Raw genomic sequence first — 21,127 nt, 5'->3', positions numbered from 1 at the left:
TGTGGATTCTCGGAACTAGTGGAAGTAGCCGTGCCGTATTTGGGCTGCATAATCTAAATATGGTTATGATTTCTATGCCTATATAAGGATAGGGTGATTTATACCCATATATGTGCATGAATCGGGAAAATTACACTAGGGTCCTAAATTCATACACAACAAGAGAAGGCTCGGTCATAAGTTCTTTTCTTTCGGAAGAGGGCAGGTTTCAGTAATAGATCTCCATGGCTCCGAGAAACTCTGCATCTTCCTGGTTATGTGATTTTCTGGGCTAGGTAGATTGGTGTTTTGTAGTGTATCGCTTTGTGTGTGATACATGCCATCTTTCTTTGGATTCTTGCTTCGTAAGTTAACCAGCTGAGCGCTTTCAGATGTGGGGTGATGTCGAATTTTTTGGAGCCTGGTATAAGTCTTGTGGCCGCAGTGAGACAAGCTTTTAGTGGGGCTGTTGAAATCTTGGGTAGTCCTGCTAGAGTTGTGCATCAATACTCGATCCTGTCTATGACTAATGCGGACTGCTGTTTTAAGGTCTGAGTTAGCTATGAAAGGTTTCAGTTTTCCGAGGTAGCTTAAATGGAACCTGACATTTTTTGCCAACATGTTAATGTGTGTTGGCATGTTCAGGTTTTTGTCTAGCATAATTCCAAGGGATTTGGTTGAGTCTACTAGACTTGAATTGCAATTTAGCGCAGTTATCAGCTTGGTCCAGTACATGATACTTGTAGCACTTTTCTGGGGGAATCGGAGGGAATTCTGATTTATGCGGGTTAAGCTTGAGATGATTACTTGTTATCCAATGGGCGGTCCTCTTTAATGCCTGGTTCATGATACCGATTTCTTCCTTTGATGTAATCTTGATATAAAGCTGTTTGTCATCTGCATACATGTGGAAGGAGATGTTTGCCTGCTGTAAAATATCTGTTAGTGGTTCTACTTAAAGGTAGAATATAGCAGGGGATAGCGTTGAACCCTGCGGTACACCAGTAATGATTTGGGGATGATGCAGATAGTGTTTGGTTCACTATGAATCATTGTGATCTGTTCTCTAAGAAGGATCTAAACCACTCTAGGACTGTATCCTCTAAACCTATCCTTTCTTTCAGGCCTTCTGAAATAATGATTGTTGCCTGGACCGCTCTTCCCTGCAATGTTAATTTGTTATTCATGGGCACATGTTGGTACCCGTATGTACTGCTTTTAAATAATCAAATAAAAATAATTTACCAAAAAATAAACAATCTGTGTGAAAACCACCCTACTTTGTGTGGCCAAGGAAATTGATTTGGGTACTCCAGATATATTGTGTGTCCGCTTGCAGTTTCCTATCAATTAAATCTACAATTTATATCATCTCTACAGTAGATCAGTGAGTAACTGTTCTGAGCTAACAGTTATTAACCGTGTAGACTCTCACATAGCAGCTCTCCCAGTTGGTTCTTACAAAATTGTTGCAGGTGATTTTAACTGCAAATTTGAATCATTGAGCTGTAATGTAGAGAGCTTTACTGGTGATGAAGACCAGGTTTGGTCAGTTTCTGGGTTGACAATCCCCCCTATAATAAAATGGAAAGCTGCAGCAATCCAATTGAATGCATTTATCCTTAAACAAAGTCTTCGATCCTGTTATGGTAGAATGACCTCCGACAAATAGGGTAGATATACTTTGAATCATTTGCATAACACCATTCTTATTTACTGTACATTGCTCAACATTTGACTTTGGCCTAAATTGGTTGATATGATTGTAACCCCTTGGCTGGACAGTGACCATATGCTCTGGTTCCTACTTTGCGACAATTGGGAATTTTTCTATCTAGCACCCTCCCAGAACCCTTAGATAGAAGGCTTAGACTTACTAACCACAAACATAGGATAACATAGAGGTCCATGGTAGAGACTACAACAGCATGGAGGGAGGTATACAAAATGGTAGCCTATGGGTTGGAAACTATACAGTCTATAGAAGATCCCCTGGATGAAACTAAATCCCTGGAGAATATTAGTGCAATTCATAACTTCATGATTTCACTGTTAAGGAGTCTTTTTGTAGCGTCCAAGAGCCTTCCAGGAAGAAAAGCACAGAGCTCGTAGAGTTATGAAGCATGCAGAGTGGCCAGGCAGTTATTATCAAAAGCCATACAAACCCAAAAAAGAAACTTGATCCAAGATGCCAGATGGTCCCATAAAGTTGTCATATTCCGTGCTAAAAGAGAATGGGAATATGATAAGTAGACCACCATGTAATGTGCCATTAAAGGGAAGGACCATAGTTCCTTTTGGTGTATTCTTGCTAAGGGTGGTATGGATGAATAGTCCCCAATAGACAACAACAATTCCACAGCTGATTTGTTTGACCATTTTTCAAAGCTGTATTCCTCCGCAACAGAGTGAGCCTATAGAGCCAGTGGATACGTATTTAGTCATAGATTAGGAAGTCTTGGGTGAGGTGAACATCAAACTGACTTATTCACCCAGTTTATACCAGCTCAAGAAACTATTTTCACTTCCAGTTCTGAAATGAGCAAATCATAGATTGTATTAACCCAAATAAACCTCCAGGTTATGGATTAGATCTCTGAGGATCTATTTTGGGCAGAAAATGACATTTTATTGTTCATATCCTGCCGCTGGCACTGGTAAGCACAGTGGGGCGGTGGGGTACGTGCAGAGCGGGGTGGGAGGGGCCCTGGGAGTCGACTTACGATGGAATAGGTATAGTTAAATAAATAAGCATTACCTATTCTATCGTCTGTCGACCCCCCCCATCACCTCCCCCCCCACACACACACACATGTCAGAGATCAATATTGGGAAAACGACGTGTTTGGTCTTTAACCCCGTCGCTGCGTGGCAAATTCCGCAACGAGCGAGGGGGTTGGAGCTGGGCGTGGCGCTCAGGTACCCAGGACGCTCCCGGCCGTCATAAATCACGGTGAGCTTGTGCTCATGACGGCCTGGAGCAGTCCGGACTCCGCCCACCAATTAATTTGCCTGCACAGGCGGGGAATTAACTGCTCGTGGGCGGAGTGACAACAGTCGGATGGCTCCCAGCCATCATGAGCACACGTCTACTGTGACTCATGACGGCCGGGAGCCTCTAGAGCATCGATGAGGTTAACCCCTGTATATCTACCAGAACTAACTCTACACTTAATGGGGTTCTGTTGGAGTGAGTACACACATTTGATTATCAGAGGGTTACCCTGAGAAAGCACTTTGTTTGGCTACCCAACATTATCAAATCTAGATTAAAATTGAAACACCACTCTAGGAATTGTAAAAGCAGGGCTTTAAGTGTGGGGGGGGGGGGTCTGAGCACCACCAGTTTTTTTGGGGGGGGCCTCGCAACGGGTCTCTAGGGGGCTCTATTTTCGGGCCTCAAAGGTAGGGTGCCCAGACGTCCGGCTTTTTGTTGGTGTTTCGGGTGAGCATGCACGCGCAATGCTTAAGTCGTGACGTCATTGTAGCAGGAAGGGAAATCCTTTGAAGAGACGCTTTCTCTCGGGATTTCCCTTCTCTTTGAACACGCAGCGCCACCTACGTCCTCGTGCCAGCCATCGACACAACAACAGCTGGTTAGAATTGGCACAACCCTGCTTTTCCGGCCTGCAGCAAGATTTCTCCAGCAACCAGTGTGACCCTGCTCTGCCTTAAAGCAAGCGAGGGACGAGGGTCTACAACAGAATCCAGCAGCAGTAAAAAGGAAACTTGCCTTTGTGACGCCTCCCCAGCCCTACCAGCACCGTCTGCACCCTGCTTCCACATTAGAGCTGCCTCAGCCAGGATCCTTCTGAAGCCACACAAGACTTGCCCTCCCAATCTGCAAGCCCGCAGCGTGAGTATTTTAATGCCCGTTTTTTAACCCCATTCTCCATAGCTTTCTCATTCCCCCGCAAAGCGCCATTCATCTTTTTCAAAACACTCTCACTGCCAATGCTGACTTGTTCTGTTTATTGATTTATATATGCAGTGGTAAAGCACCCTCGTAGAAAGCACAAAGGGAAATCAAGGCAAATATTGAGCGCCACTGGTTCCCCAGAATTTGAAAATATTGTTACAATTGAGAATTTTGGTTTTGCTTGTGGCTGCATTGAAAATGTTCAGGCACAATTCCGAAGTAAGTAGATATGTTTTTTAAGTGTTTGGTATTTTATGACTTATACTTAATAAATATACTTTTTGGGATATTTTATTATCCTTTGCTGGATGCGACTTCATGACTTTCTTAAGCACACAATGCTAGTTATCTTGATTTAGACCACGCACCTGCTCGGATAGGCCACACCCCTTTAAGAAATTTGCCACACCCCTTTTAGAGCACCCCCAGTTTATTTCCCCACTTAAAGCCCTGTGTAAAGGTGCAGCAGGGTTCCCAAATCCACCGGAGTTCTGCGCCCCCCCCCCCCCAAATGTACAACCTTCAAGCCTTTGGTGGGGGGGGAGGGTCGGGTGGTCCTCTATGGCACGGAGCTTTGTGGACACAAGGATGTAATATCCCTGTTGAAAGTGGAAAATCGCTTTATGTGATTTCTAGCCAACCTCCCTGCTAGTACTCCGTTAACTCCATTAAGGTTAGATCTTGGCTTTAGTTCAATTGCTAATAAAATAGGATTGAGACCTATTTTGTATTGGCTAAGGCTCTTGGCTACCCCATAATTGATTTCTTATCGAAAGGGCTAAGAGGAAGTTCTAGGATTACCCAGGGCAATTAAGATTCTCTCACTTAGATTTATGAAACAATGCATACTTCAGTTTGGGTGCGGAAACCTTTGGACATCTCCTCTGGAGGCAGGTTGGGTATCCAAAGCAATGATCAAGTGTATTTACTGGCAGCATTCACACACATCACTTCTAGGGCAAACTAGATTAGTTACCCTAACAGCCACTATGCTCAAGTCCAAAGACGAAAATATTATGGAAAATTTCCAGGTTGAGATTGAACTTCCACAAGCTAAGCCACTCTTTTTGAAATTTCGATTAGGGATCCTGCCACTTTACTCCTTCACTGCCAAATAGCAGCATGATCCCCAGGGGTCTGATGGGTTTTGTCCTTTCTGTACCGAGCTCACTGAAACCATGGAGCATGTCCTATTTTTTAGCTTAGTTTATCTAGGATACAGAAGGAAATAGATTCTCCTGCTGTGTTGAAATCTGTGAATAAGGAATAAGGATTCTGAGAAGTGATGTTAGGCAACCTATTGTTTTTTCGGTTTCCCGTTTTCTGTTATCCATGTGGATGGTCAGACAAAAAAGAAAACAAGTGTAATGGGTCCTCTTTGAAGCTTGCCAGAAACTGATCCTCAATGTTCTTTTAAGTTCTTAGTGCCCATTTAATAGGGCACACATCAGGCACGGAGAGGTTAAAGCCCGGTCTGTGTATAAATTATTATACATTTTTGTAACCTCCTTCAGATACTGGTCTGTCTATTTTGGATTAGCCTCCATCACCCTTGATGATTTTATTATTAGGTTTTAGTGGTATATTACGGTACAATCAATGTATAGATCATTGCTTTTTAATTGCACATGAACCGTAATTGAATGGAATAATCAGGTTTTAATTGTCTTCTTATTTAAACATCATTAAATTGATTGTACATATTTCCTACTGTGATGTTTCATGTGCCTTTATGGCTGTATAGCTGAAGAAAGATTTCCAAAGACGGTATAATTAGTTAGGATAGCGATTCCAAGCGTTAATGTGAATTTATCAACAGAAGAGAAAGGGTGACTCCATAGGGAAAAAGTGCACACAGTAGCAAATTGTAGTGTGGAATATCCGAGCAGACGTGTTGCAGTGTAATGGCTATAGAAAAGATGAGGCTAGTGGACCATGGGCTGGCCTTTACCAAGGCTTCTGTAGGCACCTCTCAAACAACACTCATACCTAAAACGACATACTCTGGCATTGCCATAAAACGATGATTTATTCTATTTGTCCTAAATGCTCTTTTTTTTTTTTAGACCACTCTTCCCAGTGCCGACGCCAGAGTGATTGGCTGCTTGAGTGCATCTTCCCCGGTCATGCGTCTAACTGCATCTGACAACTGCACAACAGGTACGGGTAACAGAGACTGTGATAGCTCACAAGCCCATGATTGCTAGGATTGACCCCTCTTGTGTCTTGCAGTCTGAACTGTCACTACCCTGGTTATACCTAGTATTTGCTGTGGTTTCAGTTTTTTTATTTGTACATAATTTGAAGCGACCTTTGAACTGTGAGCCGCTAAGACACAAAGCTATTTGACATTATAAAATAAATGTCAACCTGTTCGACTATTTTGTGATGTTCGTCACAAAATGATTTAAAGTTTTATGCTAACCTAGACATTTTGAAACACAAATGACTTTTTGCAGTTAAATAATGCATCTTGCAATGTCATTTTCTATTAACGCTATGATGTTGCATGTGGTTTGAAAGCGCTTTAATAAATAGGCTTGCCACAGAAAGCTGTGCACTTTATGAAATAAACACTGCAAACCTAATGTTTAGTTACACTAACTTTTCAACATTGTCAGACTGAGACTTTATTAATAAAATATTTGGTTGCAGTATTTAATGTTTGTTCTTTTTAGGCTGGCCTTCGAGACAGTGTTTGTTGTCCCACCAGCCTATTGTTTGCTATTGTTAGACCCGTCAGCCTTATGGTAGTCTTCCCAAAAAACCTTTTGACTGCTTACATCCTCCTTTTTGTTGAACCTTTTTGTTGGTCGTAGGACTCTGAGCACTTCACCACTGCTGACCAGTGCTAAAGTGCCTGTGCTCCTCCTCTAACATGGTAGCATTGGTGTATATAAAATTGGCATATTTAATTTACTTGTAAATCCCGTGTAAAGTCGTATACCATATATTCAGGGCCTGCAAATTAAATGGTACTAGTGGGCCTGTAGCACTGATTATTCCACCCACACAAGTTGTCCTTTCAACATGTCCCAGGCATGCCACTGCAGAGCCTGTGCATGCAGTTTCACTGCCACTTTGACTGCAGTTAAAACCCTTTGACAATCTTTAAACTCCCATTTGATTACACATAAGTCACCCCTAAGATAGGCCTAGGTGGCCCAAAGGGCAGGGTGTGGTGGAAGTAAAAGGTGAGACATTTACTTTTAGGTTTTGCATGTCCTGGTATTGAAAAACACATATATTCATGTTTCACTACTGTGAGGCCTGCTCCGCTCATAGATTAACATTGGTTATTCCTTAATACACTTTAAAGCTGTAATTCCCGATTAGAAATCATTGTCTCATGTTTTATATCTTTGGAACGGTAATGACAAAACCTCTTTACTGGTAATGTTGGATTTAAAATTACTATTTTAGAAATACCACTTTTAGAAAGGGGACAATTCTCTGCCCTTACTGCTCTGTATATCTGCAGCATGTCTCCAATACACGTCTGAGGTGGGTGACAGCTAAACTTTGTGCACTCCCTCTAGACAGCCACAAACACAGGAAGGGTAGGTGTGTCGGAGTACTCATCTTAATTCTGATTACTCTTCATGGGCAGGAATGGATGGAGGAACTGGCATTTCTACCTAAATAGCCAGTGCCCTGTTGTCACACAAAGGGTGGACTATACCCTACAGATAGTCTGGAGCCAGGGTTGGGGTGATAGGGCTTCTGCACACTTCAAAGACCCTTCTTTGAAGTCAATCCCACTTCAAAGACACAACTGGATATAAGAACTGGGACTCTGACTCCACCAAACCAGACACTCCTGGACCTGTAAAGAACCTCTGTAAGAAGAATGACTGTGCTGCCACAAGGACTGACACTCTGCTGGACTGCTGATCTGGAAGACCTGCTTTTCTGCTGTGCTGCCCTGCTGCTCTCTAACCCTACTGAGGGAGAGCTGGACTGTGCCTCCATGCAACCAAAGTGATCTCCAAGGGCTTGTTGGCTTGCCTCCTGTTGCCTGAGACTCTGTGATATCAAGTCTCTCTCTCTACTCCTGGTTCACTGGAAGTGGACCCAGATACTTGCACCAAAGAAATCATAGCATCTCCAGTCTTATATATACAAACTTTATTGTTTGATTAATTAAAATCATTACAATATAAATCGAGGGACATAAATAAATACATTCAATAGAAGTGATAAAACGTCCTAGCCAGGTGGGGAGCGAGAGATGTTCAGTGTCCAGGTCAGCCGGCTAAGATATTGGAGTCCTTCTTGGTGCAGTGGGCAAGGGGCTATTTAGTAGAAACATGAGATGGATTGTCATTTTCCCTCCTGGGGCCCGAGTAGGGAAATTGCTTTGTGCAAGAAGGAGGACTTGTGCAATGCTTGTTTTACTCAGTGGGAAGACCTGATTTGCTTTAATCCAGGACTGTGGTTGGTGTAACTTGGAGGTAACTTCAAATAGTTCATAAGGCCTGAGTAGGGAAAGTGCTTTGTGCAAGAAGGAGGACTTGTGCAAATGGTTGTTATACTCAGTGGGAAGGCCTGGTTTGGCTTAATCCAGGACTGTGGTTGGTATGACTTGGAGGTAGCTTCAACCTCGTCCCCATGAGGAGCAGATGTTCAAGGCTGACAACTTTCTTCTGGCTGGAAGAATGACTTAATACATTTTATTATTGGTAAATTAAAAACCTTGCAATATAAAAACATGCATCGTGATCATAAAATAATGTTGTTTTTTTTTTTCTTTTGAGTAACATTTTGATTGAAACTCTACTTAGTTTCTTAACTGGTGTTGTAAGTGTCGCGAACCAAGTTTGAATCAGCAATTTGTTGATAGCCAACAAGGCGTTGGTGTATCCAGTAATAAGGTTTCCCTCGGCTCTAACAGGACAGGGGTGGCAGCCCTGATAACTTCCAACTGGCTTAGTGCTTTGGTTACTAGTTTTGTTAGCCCAATGTTCAGCTTTATGTTATCCGGGTTGAAGGCTGCTATTATGGCTTGGCGGCAAGATCGAATTCCCAGTCTTATCCATTCTTCTCGCAATAATAAGCGTCTAGAGGTGAGCATTGTTGGACATAAGCAGACTGTGTTCCAACCCTTCGGTGTGGTAACCACACAGCCTGCATTGGATGTTGCTGTCTTTCCGGCGCCATTCAGGAAGATTTTTCAAAAAGGGCCATTCACCCAACCTCAGTGCCAGGAACTTTCGTTTCAGGTAAAGTGCCAAGGTAGTTGATAGGTGAGGGGATTCTACTCCTGGGTTGAAGTTAGCAATTACTGCCCAGGCGTGTTTCCTTTTTGACAGCGTTGCCCTGTCTGAATGAAAGGACCACAACCTAGTACTCTTCTTGATGGCTAGCTTTAATGCAGACTGGGGGGGGGGTTGTTCCCCATAAATCCTTAATTCCAAGTAATTGTAAGCTGTGCTCCAAGTGGAGCCGATATTTTTGGCTGGCATAACTTTTCTGGATTTCTTGCCAGAGTCTGGCCTCCAGTGAATCTTCCCGGGCTTGACGCAGTCTATTGCACAGCTTCTATGCCATGGTGATCAAGTAAGCCAAATTCCAGGCGGATTTGTGCCGGTGATGCTGAGATTGGAAGATGAAATACACGTTTAAAGATTTTAATTGTCAGTTTATTTAGAAGAGTGTTTGTAGTTCCCTTCATGATCTCTTGGCCATACGTCAGGGAGTTAGATGTTTTTGCCTTTATCACTTTTAGCAATGGGATAAAGCTGGGACCTAATAGTTTTTTTGACAATTTTGTTGCTGCAGCCTCTAGAGCCAGAGCTTTGGTTCTCAGCGCTTCTTTTTGCCTAGCAAATGAGCTTCTGGAATCAAACAATATTACCAGGTACTTATAGTGAAGTGTTGGATCAATTTTTACGTTGTCGAAGTACCACCCTCCACGCGACTTCTTAGGTTTCCCAAAGGTGATTGTTTTTGTTTTTGTTTTTGATAGATTTAACTCTAAAAGGTCGTTTTCGGTGTAGGGGAGCAATTCATCAAGTAGCCTCTGTAAGCCCACCTTCGTGTGGCTGAGCAGCACCAGGTCATCGGCGTATAGGAGGTTACTGATTCGTACTCCATCTAATTGAGGGGGATGACAATTAACGACGTCATGGATTGGTGAAAAGTCCGATATGAACAGGTTTAAAAGGAGTGGGGCCAGTACGCAGCCTTGTTTTACTCCTCTGCTGGTCTCGATCTTCCTGGTAACGTGGAAGCCTTCACCCAACTTGATTTTTATCCATGTTTTGGAGTGGAATTGGACTATAGCTAGTAACAAGGACTGAGGTACTCCCCAGCTTTTTAGTTTTTGCCACAGTATGTCCCGAGGCACGTGGTCAAAGGCTGCTTTGAAGTCCACAAAGCAACAGTGCAGTTGAATTTGTTGCACAGTAGCTTTCTCTATTAGGACAGATAATGACCCGGTTGTTGTTCCGGATTTTGCCACGAAACCTGTTTGATTGAAGGGGAGGGAATTTGTTTCGTTGGCCCATGTCAGGAGATCTTCCAATAGAATACTGGCATAGTATTTAGACTCCACGGCAAGGAGGGCTATCATTCGATAGTTACTAGGGTTATTTCTCTTCCCGTTCTTGTAAATGGGATGGATGATTGCACCTCTCCAGGAGTCTGGAACATCATAGTTTGATCGGCATTCCAAAAACAGGGGAGTCAAGTGCTCTGACCAGAATTCGGCTTCTGTTTTGAACAGTGCCTGGGGGAGACCATTTGGACCTGGCGCACCGTCAGCCCTGGCTTTCTTTATAGAGCACAGGATCCTGTGCTTTATTCCTTCTGGTGTCACTGTTAGGTTTTCAGTAAGAAAGGCTTGAGGAACACTTGGACCATCATTGTCCATAACAAAAACGCTCTCGGAGCCAATGATCGCCTCCAGAACCTGACGCATCGGAACCGTACATTACTGCCGCAGCACTGTGAACAGATCAACTCATCCCTATGACTGCGCAGGGAAACCCAAAGCATCGCATCAGAACCAACGCCTTTCACTTAAGTGCTTTGTCTTCGGAACTGATGCATCGCCACCACTGCAGGATCAACATTGACGCATTGCTCGACTGCACATCTCATTGTTGCGACCAGGATTAAGGTACTCTGTTCCCCGGGCCTGCTTAGCTCTTGTATCCGGATGCACTCCATCGCAATCGGCCTGAACGGTTGATTTTGCCCCTGTCCAACTAGATCAGATACCCCACATTGGTGCTTATTGCTTCTAAGTGCTAAGAACCTTTGTATTCTTAAAAATCCATATCTCTCCTTCTACATAATGGATTTTTGTCGTTTTGGTCTCGATTTATTTATAAAATGATTGTCTATCTTCTGTGTTTTCATTTAGTTACTGTGGGTTGTGTTGCACAAATACTTTATACATTGACTCTTTAGATTAGCCTGACTGCTTTGTGCCAAGCTACTGGAGGGTGAGTGCAGGTTATCTTTTGGTGTATCTGACTTACCCTGACTAGAGTGGTGGTCCCTACTTGGACAGGGTGCATACCTCCGAGAACTAGAGACCCCATTTCTAATAACAATTTTTTTTTTGGGTCAGTGGCCTCCATCCATTGGGCTGTTAAATTGTCACTCACTTTTTTGTTCCTTCCACCACTGTATACAACATAAGGCTGTGAATTAGCCCATTTCAGCCACTGGCTCCCCTCACTGTGAGTGATGGCATTTTGACCTATCACATTTGACCTCAAGAAGCTAAGAAGGGAAGGGCGCTCCCGGCGTAACAACGTTAGAATTACGGGAATTCCCGAGAGCGAAGGGAGCCCAGCCATGGACTTATACATAGAGGACCTCATTAAAAACTAGACTCCAGCCCTGGGGGCTCTCTACCTTTTTCTCAGTTGAGAGGGCCCACAGAGTGCCGGGCGGTAAGCCCAAACCCGGGGACCCCCTAGACCTGTTTTGGCCCGCATCTTTAATTTCAGGGATAGAGACGCTATATTACAAACAGCAAGGGTGGCTCCGCCGCTGCATATCCAGAATTCACTGGTGTCATTTTTCCCCGATTATACAGCGGCAGTCTCTAAGCACCGCAGGAGTTGCATGGAGGTCAAGAAAGAATTGAGAGCCAGGGAGCTACCATACTCTATGCTATTCCCAGCGAGATTGCGTGTGGTAGCAGATGGGAAAACGTTGTTTTTTGATACACCTGAAGAGACACACAACTGGCTCGAGGGATGGCATCGGGTGGGGGGACCCAACGGTCAGAGAGAAGACAGCGACATCACGGGATGGCTGGGGACCCAGAGGACCGTGGCCAGGAGCGAGAGGAAGAACACCTGCATCAGAGCGAGACGGATGAGTGAAACCGAGTGGGAACGATGGACTTTGCGACTGGGCGATGTGCGGTGGCGCACAGACTGACTTACGTGCACGAAGAGATGAACCATATTTTAAGCAAAAAGTTGTCTTTGAGGTGGGGAAGGACTGCGACCGTCCTTGGACCTCTCAGCTCCCGCACGCAAGTACTGTTTCCGAGAGTTGGGACTGAGCACTCTGCAAAATTGGGGAGGCGGGTAGTTTTAAGTCCGTCTGGCAGGGTGGGAGGGATGGGAATGTTTATATGGTTTTGTATGTTATTGTTTTTTGTTTTCAGCGGCTGTTTCAGGACTGTAGCACTCCCACACATTGGCCGACAGACACAGGGCGTAGATACCTCCGTAACAGCACCCAGGCACTATACTAGACACGGCAACACAAACCCCAGCTGACCCCGACTCAGTCGTACCCCACGACCCAAGTGACCCCCCCTGTCCTTCCTCATGTGGAACGTGCGCGGCCTGGGGGACAAAATAAAGAGGGGCGTGGTTCTACAATGTCTGAAACGGTGCGCCCCGATGGTAGCCCTGTTGCAAGAAACGCACCTCACTGTTACCGCATGTTAGGCGATGGACAGATGGGGGTATAAAATGGTAGTGCACTCAGTTTTCTTCTGGTTCCAGAGGAGCCGGCATCCTGGTGAAAAAACAATCTCCATTAATAGTGCATAAGACAAAAGCAGATTATCAAGGCCGATTTGCGGCCATACTGGGTCAGTGGGAGGGACGGTCAGTCAATATAGTATCTGTATACATTCCTCCAGCACTACATGCGATAGCACTCCCAGCCCTTAGCAAATTCTTACTTGACCTTCCGGAAGGGGAACTTCTGATAGGAGGGGACTTCAATGCGACTATAGATGGTAATCTGGACAGATACCCAGTAAGGGTGCGCGTGCCTGGCGTCTCTCGTCTTCAGGGTTTTATGGAGGTGCTTGGGCTTATTGACGTGTAGAGAAAGCACCACCCCACGACACAACACTACACTTTCCACTCGGGGTACATAACAGCCTTTCTAGAATAGACTACTTCCTGGCCTCAGCGGATAGTATTAGGAACATTGATGATATAGAAATCAGACCTAGGGGCATCTCTGACCACTCCCCGGTACTATTAACCTATTCATATCACCACAAGACTCGGAGGCGTATTTACCCTGGCTTTTTACAGGTCCCTAAGATCAAAAATGCGGTGGTTACGGCGACGAAACTCTACTTCGAAGAAAATGCTGGGTCGGTCAGCTTGCCGACTACCATGTGAGAGGCTTACAAAACTGTCATTAGAGGGCAGGCCATAGTCTCTATAGCAGGGCACAAGCAGGAGAAGCAGCGGGAATTGCATGATATTGAGTTAAAGTTGCATGAGGCTGAGACACACCATTCTACTAACCCCACACCAGATACTTCCCAGACGCTGGGCATTAGGCAGCAACAGTACAGAAAATATCTTAGAGAGGCGACCAAGTCGAGGCTTATGGCCACTAAACATAAAATATACAAAACCGATGACAAGGCAGGTAAGCTTTTGGCTTGGCTCGATAAGAGGGAGCGAGGTAATACGGGGATAACACAGATTCAGGCCGGGGAAGGACCGACGACGACAGACCCACAGGTAATAGTACGCACACTAGCACAGCATTTTCGAAGATTATATACGTCATCCTCCACGATGACAATGGAGGATGCGTTTACTTATATTAAAGATATAGCAATGCCTAGGCTCACCCCGGAGGCGGCCCTTGCGCTTGAGGCGGATCTCATGGTGGAAGAAATACAAGTGGCGATCCGATCGTTGCAATCTGGCAAAGCGGTAGGACCTAACGGTATGCCTATTGAGCTATATAAAAAGACGGCGGAGACTATTGCCCCACACCTATTACGCATGTACTCCGACAGCCTGCAGGGAGGTGAACTACCGCTTGATCAACGATTAGCTACCATAGTAGCGATACCTAAACCGGGAAAGTCTGCTGCAGAGTGTACCTCGTATCGCCCGATCTCACTGATCAATGCGGAGGCCAAAATCCTCGCGAAATTATTGGCGACGAGACTAACACAGCATCTCAAGACCCTGATACACCCAGACCAGTCCGGGTTCATGCCGGCGGAAATACGGCACTGAACCGGAGATGCCTACATGGAGTGCTGGCCCGAATTCCATATCTTCAAGAGCCAGTTGTCGTACTCTCCTTGGACGCACGAATGCTGTTCGTTATGGTTGAGTGGCCCGTCCTATTCGCAGTACTTCATCACTTGGGCTTTGGGCGCAAATTCTGCGTGTGGATTCGTCTCCTGTACACTAAACCAGTAGCACATGTTACAGCCAATGGGCACATCACCGATGATTTTCCACTTGCGAGGGGTATCCGTCAGAGTTGTCCCCTCTCACCACTGCTCTTCGCCCTGGTGCTAGAGCCGCTGGCAGCGTGGATCAGATGGGAACCAATGATACGGGATCTCTGGTGGACAGATGGGTGGAAAGACCGCATTTCCCTATACGCGGATGATATTTTGCTATATCTGGCATCCCCCAGGCGCTCCATACTGATTCTCCTCAATATCTGCAAGCTCTTCGGAAGGGCATCGGGGTATACTATAAACTGGTCCAAATCTATCTTATGTCTTGCATGGCCCCCCGCCGCAACTCCCTGCTGACTGCCCACTCCGGGTCACGGACACCACATTTAAGTATTTAGGTATATACATTACAGCCAACCCAAATGAATTCTTCACAAGAAATCTAGTGCCCCCGTTGGAGCGTCTGAGGAGAGATGCAACACACTGGGAATTGTTACCGATGTCGCTGTTGGGAAAAGCAGCACTTTTTAAAATGATGGCCCTTCCCCGTTGTCTATATGCACTAGAAAACACGCCGTTCCCTGTACCTCCAGGCTATTTCAAAAAGATAGCAGCCCAAGTATCCAACCTGTTATGGGGTAACAAACCGGCACGCATAGCACAGAATAAGTTGACCCGTGGGTGGTACGATGGCGGGATAGCACTCCCGAATATACAATTGTATTACTGGGCGGCGCAATTAAAGGTGATCAACTATTGGATACAGACCCAGCATACAATGTGGACAGGTTTCTATTGGGACCCGGAAATGTACTCTCTGCACTTTACAACAGGGGACACACCCCTGCGTTAATAGGGTCCACGCGACACACTGTCAATATATGGCATGCGGCGCAGGCAAAAATGGGCTGGCAAGGGGTTTTAACCCAACTTGCTCCTCTTTGGAACATTAAGCGATTAGGACGACTCAGGAATAGCAAGGGCTTTGAGCAGTGGGATGCCGTAGGTATATCCACGGTGGGGGACATGTGGTCTAAGGGGAAAGTAGTCACCTTCGAGCATCTTCAGCGACAATACAAACTGGCACCCACTGAAATTTTTCGCTACCTGCAGATAAAACACGCACTGACCATGGCCATACCACAAGGTGCCAAGGTACCTGAGGCCTCCCCCTTGGAGGACAGGCTACTGACGGAATGCATGCAAAAGAGGGCTAAGTCATTCACTTACCGGAAATTAGTTAATAACCTTCCGGACCCCACAACACCACTCCGGGATAAATGGACCCGTGATTTAGGCGACCTTGATGACAGAGTGGCAGGAGGCACTGGCCTCGCCACCGGAGGTGGGCATACCCTCACGACTCGGACTAGTGCAGCTTAAAATCTTACATCGCACCTATTACACTAGACACACCATATACAAGATGGGAAAAACACCGCATCCATATTGCCTTAGAAGTTGTGGGGAGGAGGGTACCTTTTACCACATCATATGGCACTGTCCAAAAATCACTGACTACTGGAGGAAAATAATGAGAACAAAATCGCAGACAGCAGGGGTGTCGTTGGTACCAGAACCAAAGAGGTGTTTGTTAAACGTATGGGAGCCAAATGACCTTACTCATCCGGCGCAGAATTGGGCCACGCTGGGGATAATGGTTGCTAAACGTAATATTGTGCAAAAATGGGGGGCGATGGAGGTGCCGTCTCTAACCGCCTGGTGCAAAGACATGGACACGGCTATGGTGGCTGAAAGGACAGTGTTTATTAGTCGTGGCTGCCCCCTGAAACCGGTCCACGGAAGCTTGTTTCCGGTCCAGGGAAGACATGGCTTGGCAGTTCGGGCTGGACTGTTCCCATGAGGCACAGGGTCAGACTGATTTGCATATAGCCATGTCTGAACTGGGGTGGCAAAGTGGGCTGAAGAACGGTGATGGATTAAACCCAGATCTTTTGACTGGGTGTGAGTGTTTGATTGATTTGGATGCTCCGTCTATCATCACCCCCTTTTGTACCGCTTTTGGCCGCCATAAGTGTGGCAGGGTATGCTCAGACGTGAGTCCCTTGCTCACTTTGCCACTGGATTCAAGCAAGCCCGGCTGAAGACGGCTGAATGCCAGAAACCGGTCCTCGGAAGCTTGTTTCCGGTCCAGGGAAGACATGGCTTGGCAGTTCGGGCTGGACTGTTCCCATGAGGCACAGGGTCAGACTGATTTGCATATAGCCATGTCTGAACTGGGGTGGCAAAGTGGGCTAAAGAACGGTGATGGATTAAACCCAGATCTTTTGACTGGGTGTGAGTGTTTGATTGATTTGGATGCTCCGTCTATCATCACCCCCTTTTGTACCGCTTTTGGCCGCCATAAGTGTGGCAGGGTATGCTCAGACGTGAGTCCCTTGCTCACTTTGCCACTGGATTCAAGCAAGCCGGGCTGAAGACGGCTGGAATGCCAGAAACCGGTCCTCGGAAGCTTGTTTCCGGTCCAGGGAAGACATGGCTTGGCAGTTCGGGCTGGACTGTTCCCATGAGGCACAGGGTCAGACTGATTTGCATATAGCCATGTCTGACCTGGGGTGGCAAAGTGGGCTAAAGAACGGTGGTGGATTAAACCCAGATCTTTTGACTGGGTGTGAGTGTTTGATTGATTCGGATGCTCCGTCCATCACCACCCCCTTTTGTACCGCTTTTGGCCGCCATAAGTGTGGCAGGGTATGCTCAGACGTGAGTCCCTTGCTCACTTTGCCACTGGATTCAAGCAAGCCGGGCTGAAGACGGCTGGAATGCCAGAAACCGGTCCTCGGAAGCTTGTTTCCGGTCCAGGGAAGACATGGCTTGTCAGTTCGGGCTGGACTGTTCCCATGAGGCACAGGGTCAGTCTGATTTGCATATAGCCATGTCTGAACTGAGGTGGCAAAGTGGGCTAAAGAACGGTGATGGATTAAACCCAGATCTTTTGATTGGGTGTGAGTGTTTGATTGATTCGGATGCTCTGTCCATCACCACCCCCTTTTGTACCGCTTTTGGCCGCCATAAGTGTGGCAGGGTATGCTCAGACGTGAGTCCCTTGCTCACTTTGCCACTGGATTCAAGCAAGCCGGGCTGAAGGCGGCTGGAATTGCCAGAAACCGGTCCTCGGAAGCTTGTTTCCGATCCAGGGAAGACATGGCTTGGCAGTTCAGGCTGGACTGTTCCCATGAGGCACAGGGTCAGACTGATTTGCATATAGCCATGTCTGAACTGGGGTGGCAAAGTGGGCTAAAGAACGGTGATGGATTAAACCCAGATCTTTTGACTGGGTGTGAGTGTTTGATTGATTCGGATGCTCCGTCCATCACCACCCCGTTTTGTACCGCTTTTGGCCGCCATAAGTGTGGCAGGGAATGCTCAGACGTGAGTCCCTTGCTCACTTTGCCACTGGATTCAAGCAAGCCGGGCTGAAGACGGCTGGAATGCCAGAAACCGGTCCTCGGAAGCTTGTTTCCGGTCCAGGGAAGACATGGCTTGGCAGTTCGGGCTGGACTGTTCCCATGAGGCACAGGGTCAGACTGATTTGCATATAGCCATGTCTGAACTGGGGTGGCAAAGTGGGCTAAAGAACGGTGATGGATTAAACCCATATCTTTTGACTGGGTGTGAGTGTTTGATTGATTCGGATGCTCCGTCCATCACCACCCCCTTTTGTACCGCCCCCAGAAATGGAATAGTGTGTGGGGAGCATGGAACAAATTCAGGGGAGACATTTGTGAACCACCGCCAAAACGAAATGAGGACAGTTGGGAGGAGGAACATTAAAGGTAGTGTCATGACCTATATGGGAGAAGTGAATATTGATTCTGTTGATCTAGTTGAGATTTTGTATACTGTTTTTGTGCTAATGATGTGGGAATGTGGAATGATGTGCTACAATATGATTGTATTTCACCTGAAGTTTTCGGCTACGCTGTTCATGAAAATATTAAAAATATTTCCAAATAAAAAGAAGCTAAGAAGTACGTCTCAAGCCGTGAACATTATGCAGACACACACACCAGCCAACCATGGAGCTTGGAGGCTATGTGTGCAGGGAATTGGATGCATGTGTTACGAAGGGGCAGCCTTTGGAATGGGCAGGCTGGTCCTAACCCATGCAGCAACCTTTGATGAGAAACGGGGGAGGGGTTTGCTGCCTGCATTAATATCATACATGCGAGTAGATGGAGGCAGATATACATTTGTGTTAAGATGCCAGTCATAGCCCTAATGTAACCAGTCAGCCTCTGACGAGGAACATAAAAAGCGACTCCCTCTTGCCTTGTTTATGCAGCAGGAGCAACAAGAGTGTCAAATAGGGTGTTACGCAAGCAAAGTCCACATCTGGTGTTTTACAAGCTGTGTATTTTGCTAAGTGTTGCACACCGAGAGAGCATGCAGCAGTTGGGATGGTGCTTGGGATCTGAAGCGCACCCTGTTGCCTAGTGCCATCACAGTTTTACTTCAGTAACTGCCTGGAGATGAAGGCTGCAAACAAGGGCAATGTGCAAACTTGTAAATGCCTTGTCGTAGCCTTTGTTGCTGCACTGCTGGGCGAGTGTTGAGGAGCTCTTTGGGAACAACTAACTTGTAAGCAACTGTGCTGAGCAACTCTGTAACCTGAGCTCAGCAGTCTGGTGGTGCTTTACACCACAACATTATCTGGAGCCATGTCTGTAGGGGAACAGGGGGAAGTTGCTTATATCAGTAGTGGCACAATGTAGATTGAATTAGGTATCGAAAAATAAATCACTGTGTATCGCAAAGTGTAAAAACCAAATCTGCAGTATTTCTTTCCAGCTCTTACGCTAATTACCACAGAAGTTGACTAGTTCTGCTGAGAGACGAGGAGTTGAATGATGTCTTGTAAAAGGCAGTGGTTAACTGATGAGATTCTTGTATTCCTATGGAAAGCTGGTTCTGGCAGGCTGTATAAGTGGAGGAGGGATTATACAGCTCCTGTCCCACCCTCCCCTTCAAGGCAACACAAATTGTTTTGTTTTGGAGTCTATATTCTACTTCTACATTACATACAAAAGAAACAAAATTACTTACCTACAGTAACGCTCCTTCTGTTGACCGCCCGGCAGTCACCAGATTTCCTGCCAGTTGAGTGTACCCTGGAGCCTGGCTGGATTTGGAAACCTTTCGATAGTCCCCTCACTGGTTGGGGACGTTGTATCAGGATAGGAAGGGTAGTATAAGGGGACTGTGAGAAGTTGGCCTGGCATATGCTGTCCACTATTCTAGTGGGCACCATGCACCTGTCCAAACGACCCTTATTGATGGTAGGTTTAAGACAACCTTTATAGAAAGCTATCCTAGTGGTAGACGTGGAGAGCAGCCTTCGGGCTAAGTCTTGAAGTAATGTAAAGCAGCTTGTTTTACCAGTCTATAATCTCATGAATGATCAAATGAAAGGAGAACCACACCAGGTATATATATAACATATATTTATTTATTCTAAAACACACCCCTCTAGTCTCTTTATGAGGCTAGAGGCAAAGGTACAATACAAGGAGTTAAATAGCACACAGTAAATTAGCACAGTATACATTTTGACCTAGGGGCCTCACAAACCATATACTAGTAAAAAAATGGTATAAGTACCGCTCAGAACATAGATACAAGGCCTAGGGCCTGTAGAACCGCTGGGGCAACCAGGAACCACCCAAGGTAGAGACGCAGGAGACCCACAGGGGATGTGTGCAGTATCTAAACACAGCCGCGAATCATCATTGACTTCTATGGCGAAAGTTAAAGTTACAAATTTAAAGAATAAGGACACTTGGGAGTGGACTACAGTAGAAACCCTTCAGTACTGGACACTTCGAGAGTTAAGACCCACGTGAGCACCAAAGTACTCATGTTACCTCACCCAGGGAAGCCAGGTGCATAGGTGTCTTTTCGTGTCGGGTTTCGTCGTCATTTCCATTGGAGACTGGCGGGGGGGGGGTAGGATTCCAAAGTGTTTGACACCAGCCACGACATGTTTCGATGCAGCCATTCCAAAGTTAGCATTTACAGTCAGGTTATAATGCACTTAAGAGTATATGGTATGGCTGTATCATAGAACAGCTATAAGGAAGGGATTCTGAAAGCTGCAGAGGGGCTCAGCTCATGCTTGGGCACCCTCTCACACAAAACCAAGCACTCTGCCTTCAGGATTGTCAAGGCCTGCCATAGGAGTGACTTATAGGTTGATATGTGTCTATATATAGGTAGATATAGGTATACTATATCTAAGTAAGGGGTACAAGTACCACCCTACCCAGGCTGCAGTAGCAGACCTGTGGTGTCATTTTGGAAGGCTTCCCAGGGGTGGCATAATACATGCTTCAGCCACTGGTAGGCCTCTGGGGTACCTATGCCCTTGGTACCTAAGGCACAATATACTAGGGACTCACAAGGGTAACCCAGTAACCAATCTGGAGTGTACCTAATGTACAGGAAAAAAGGGCCCTGAGGCGAGAACGAGCCAGATTGCAAGGTGGCTTCTCACCACAAATTTATTTAGACAGCTTACACAGTCCAAAGTAACGTTAGCATTCCTTACGCGTTTC

The 21,127-nt window shown here is 46.0% G+C and overlaps 1 protein-coding gene across 1 annotated transcript in view; it reads left to right on the top strand.

The window, feature by feature from the left end:
* The window catches only part of PGAP6 (post-GPI attachment to proteins 6), a 500,899-nt gene that overhangs the window by 292,278 nt on the left and 187,494 nt on the right, over positions 1–21,127 (top strand). Inside the window, exon 7 of the mRNA XM_078662901.1 lies at positions 5,965–6,058. Coding sequence (XP_078519027.1) covers positions 5,965–6,058 — 94 coding nt within the window. The remainder of the gene's footprint in view (positions 1–5,964; positions 6,059–21,127) is intronic.

This window comes from Lissotriton helveticus, chromosome 10 (assembly GCF_964261635.1).
Source record: "Lissotriton helveticus chromosome 10, aLisHel1.1, whole genome shotgun sequence".
In the NCBI taxonomy this organism is placed as follows: Eukaryota; Metazoa; Chordata; class Amphibia; order Caudata; family Salamandridae; genus Lissotriton; species Lissotriton helveticus.
The sequence above is the reverse complement of the archived record's forward strand: the minus strand, read 5'-3'. Positions and strand labels throughout refer to the sequence as shown.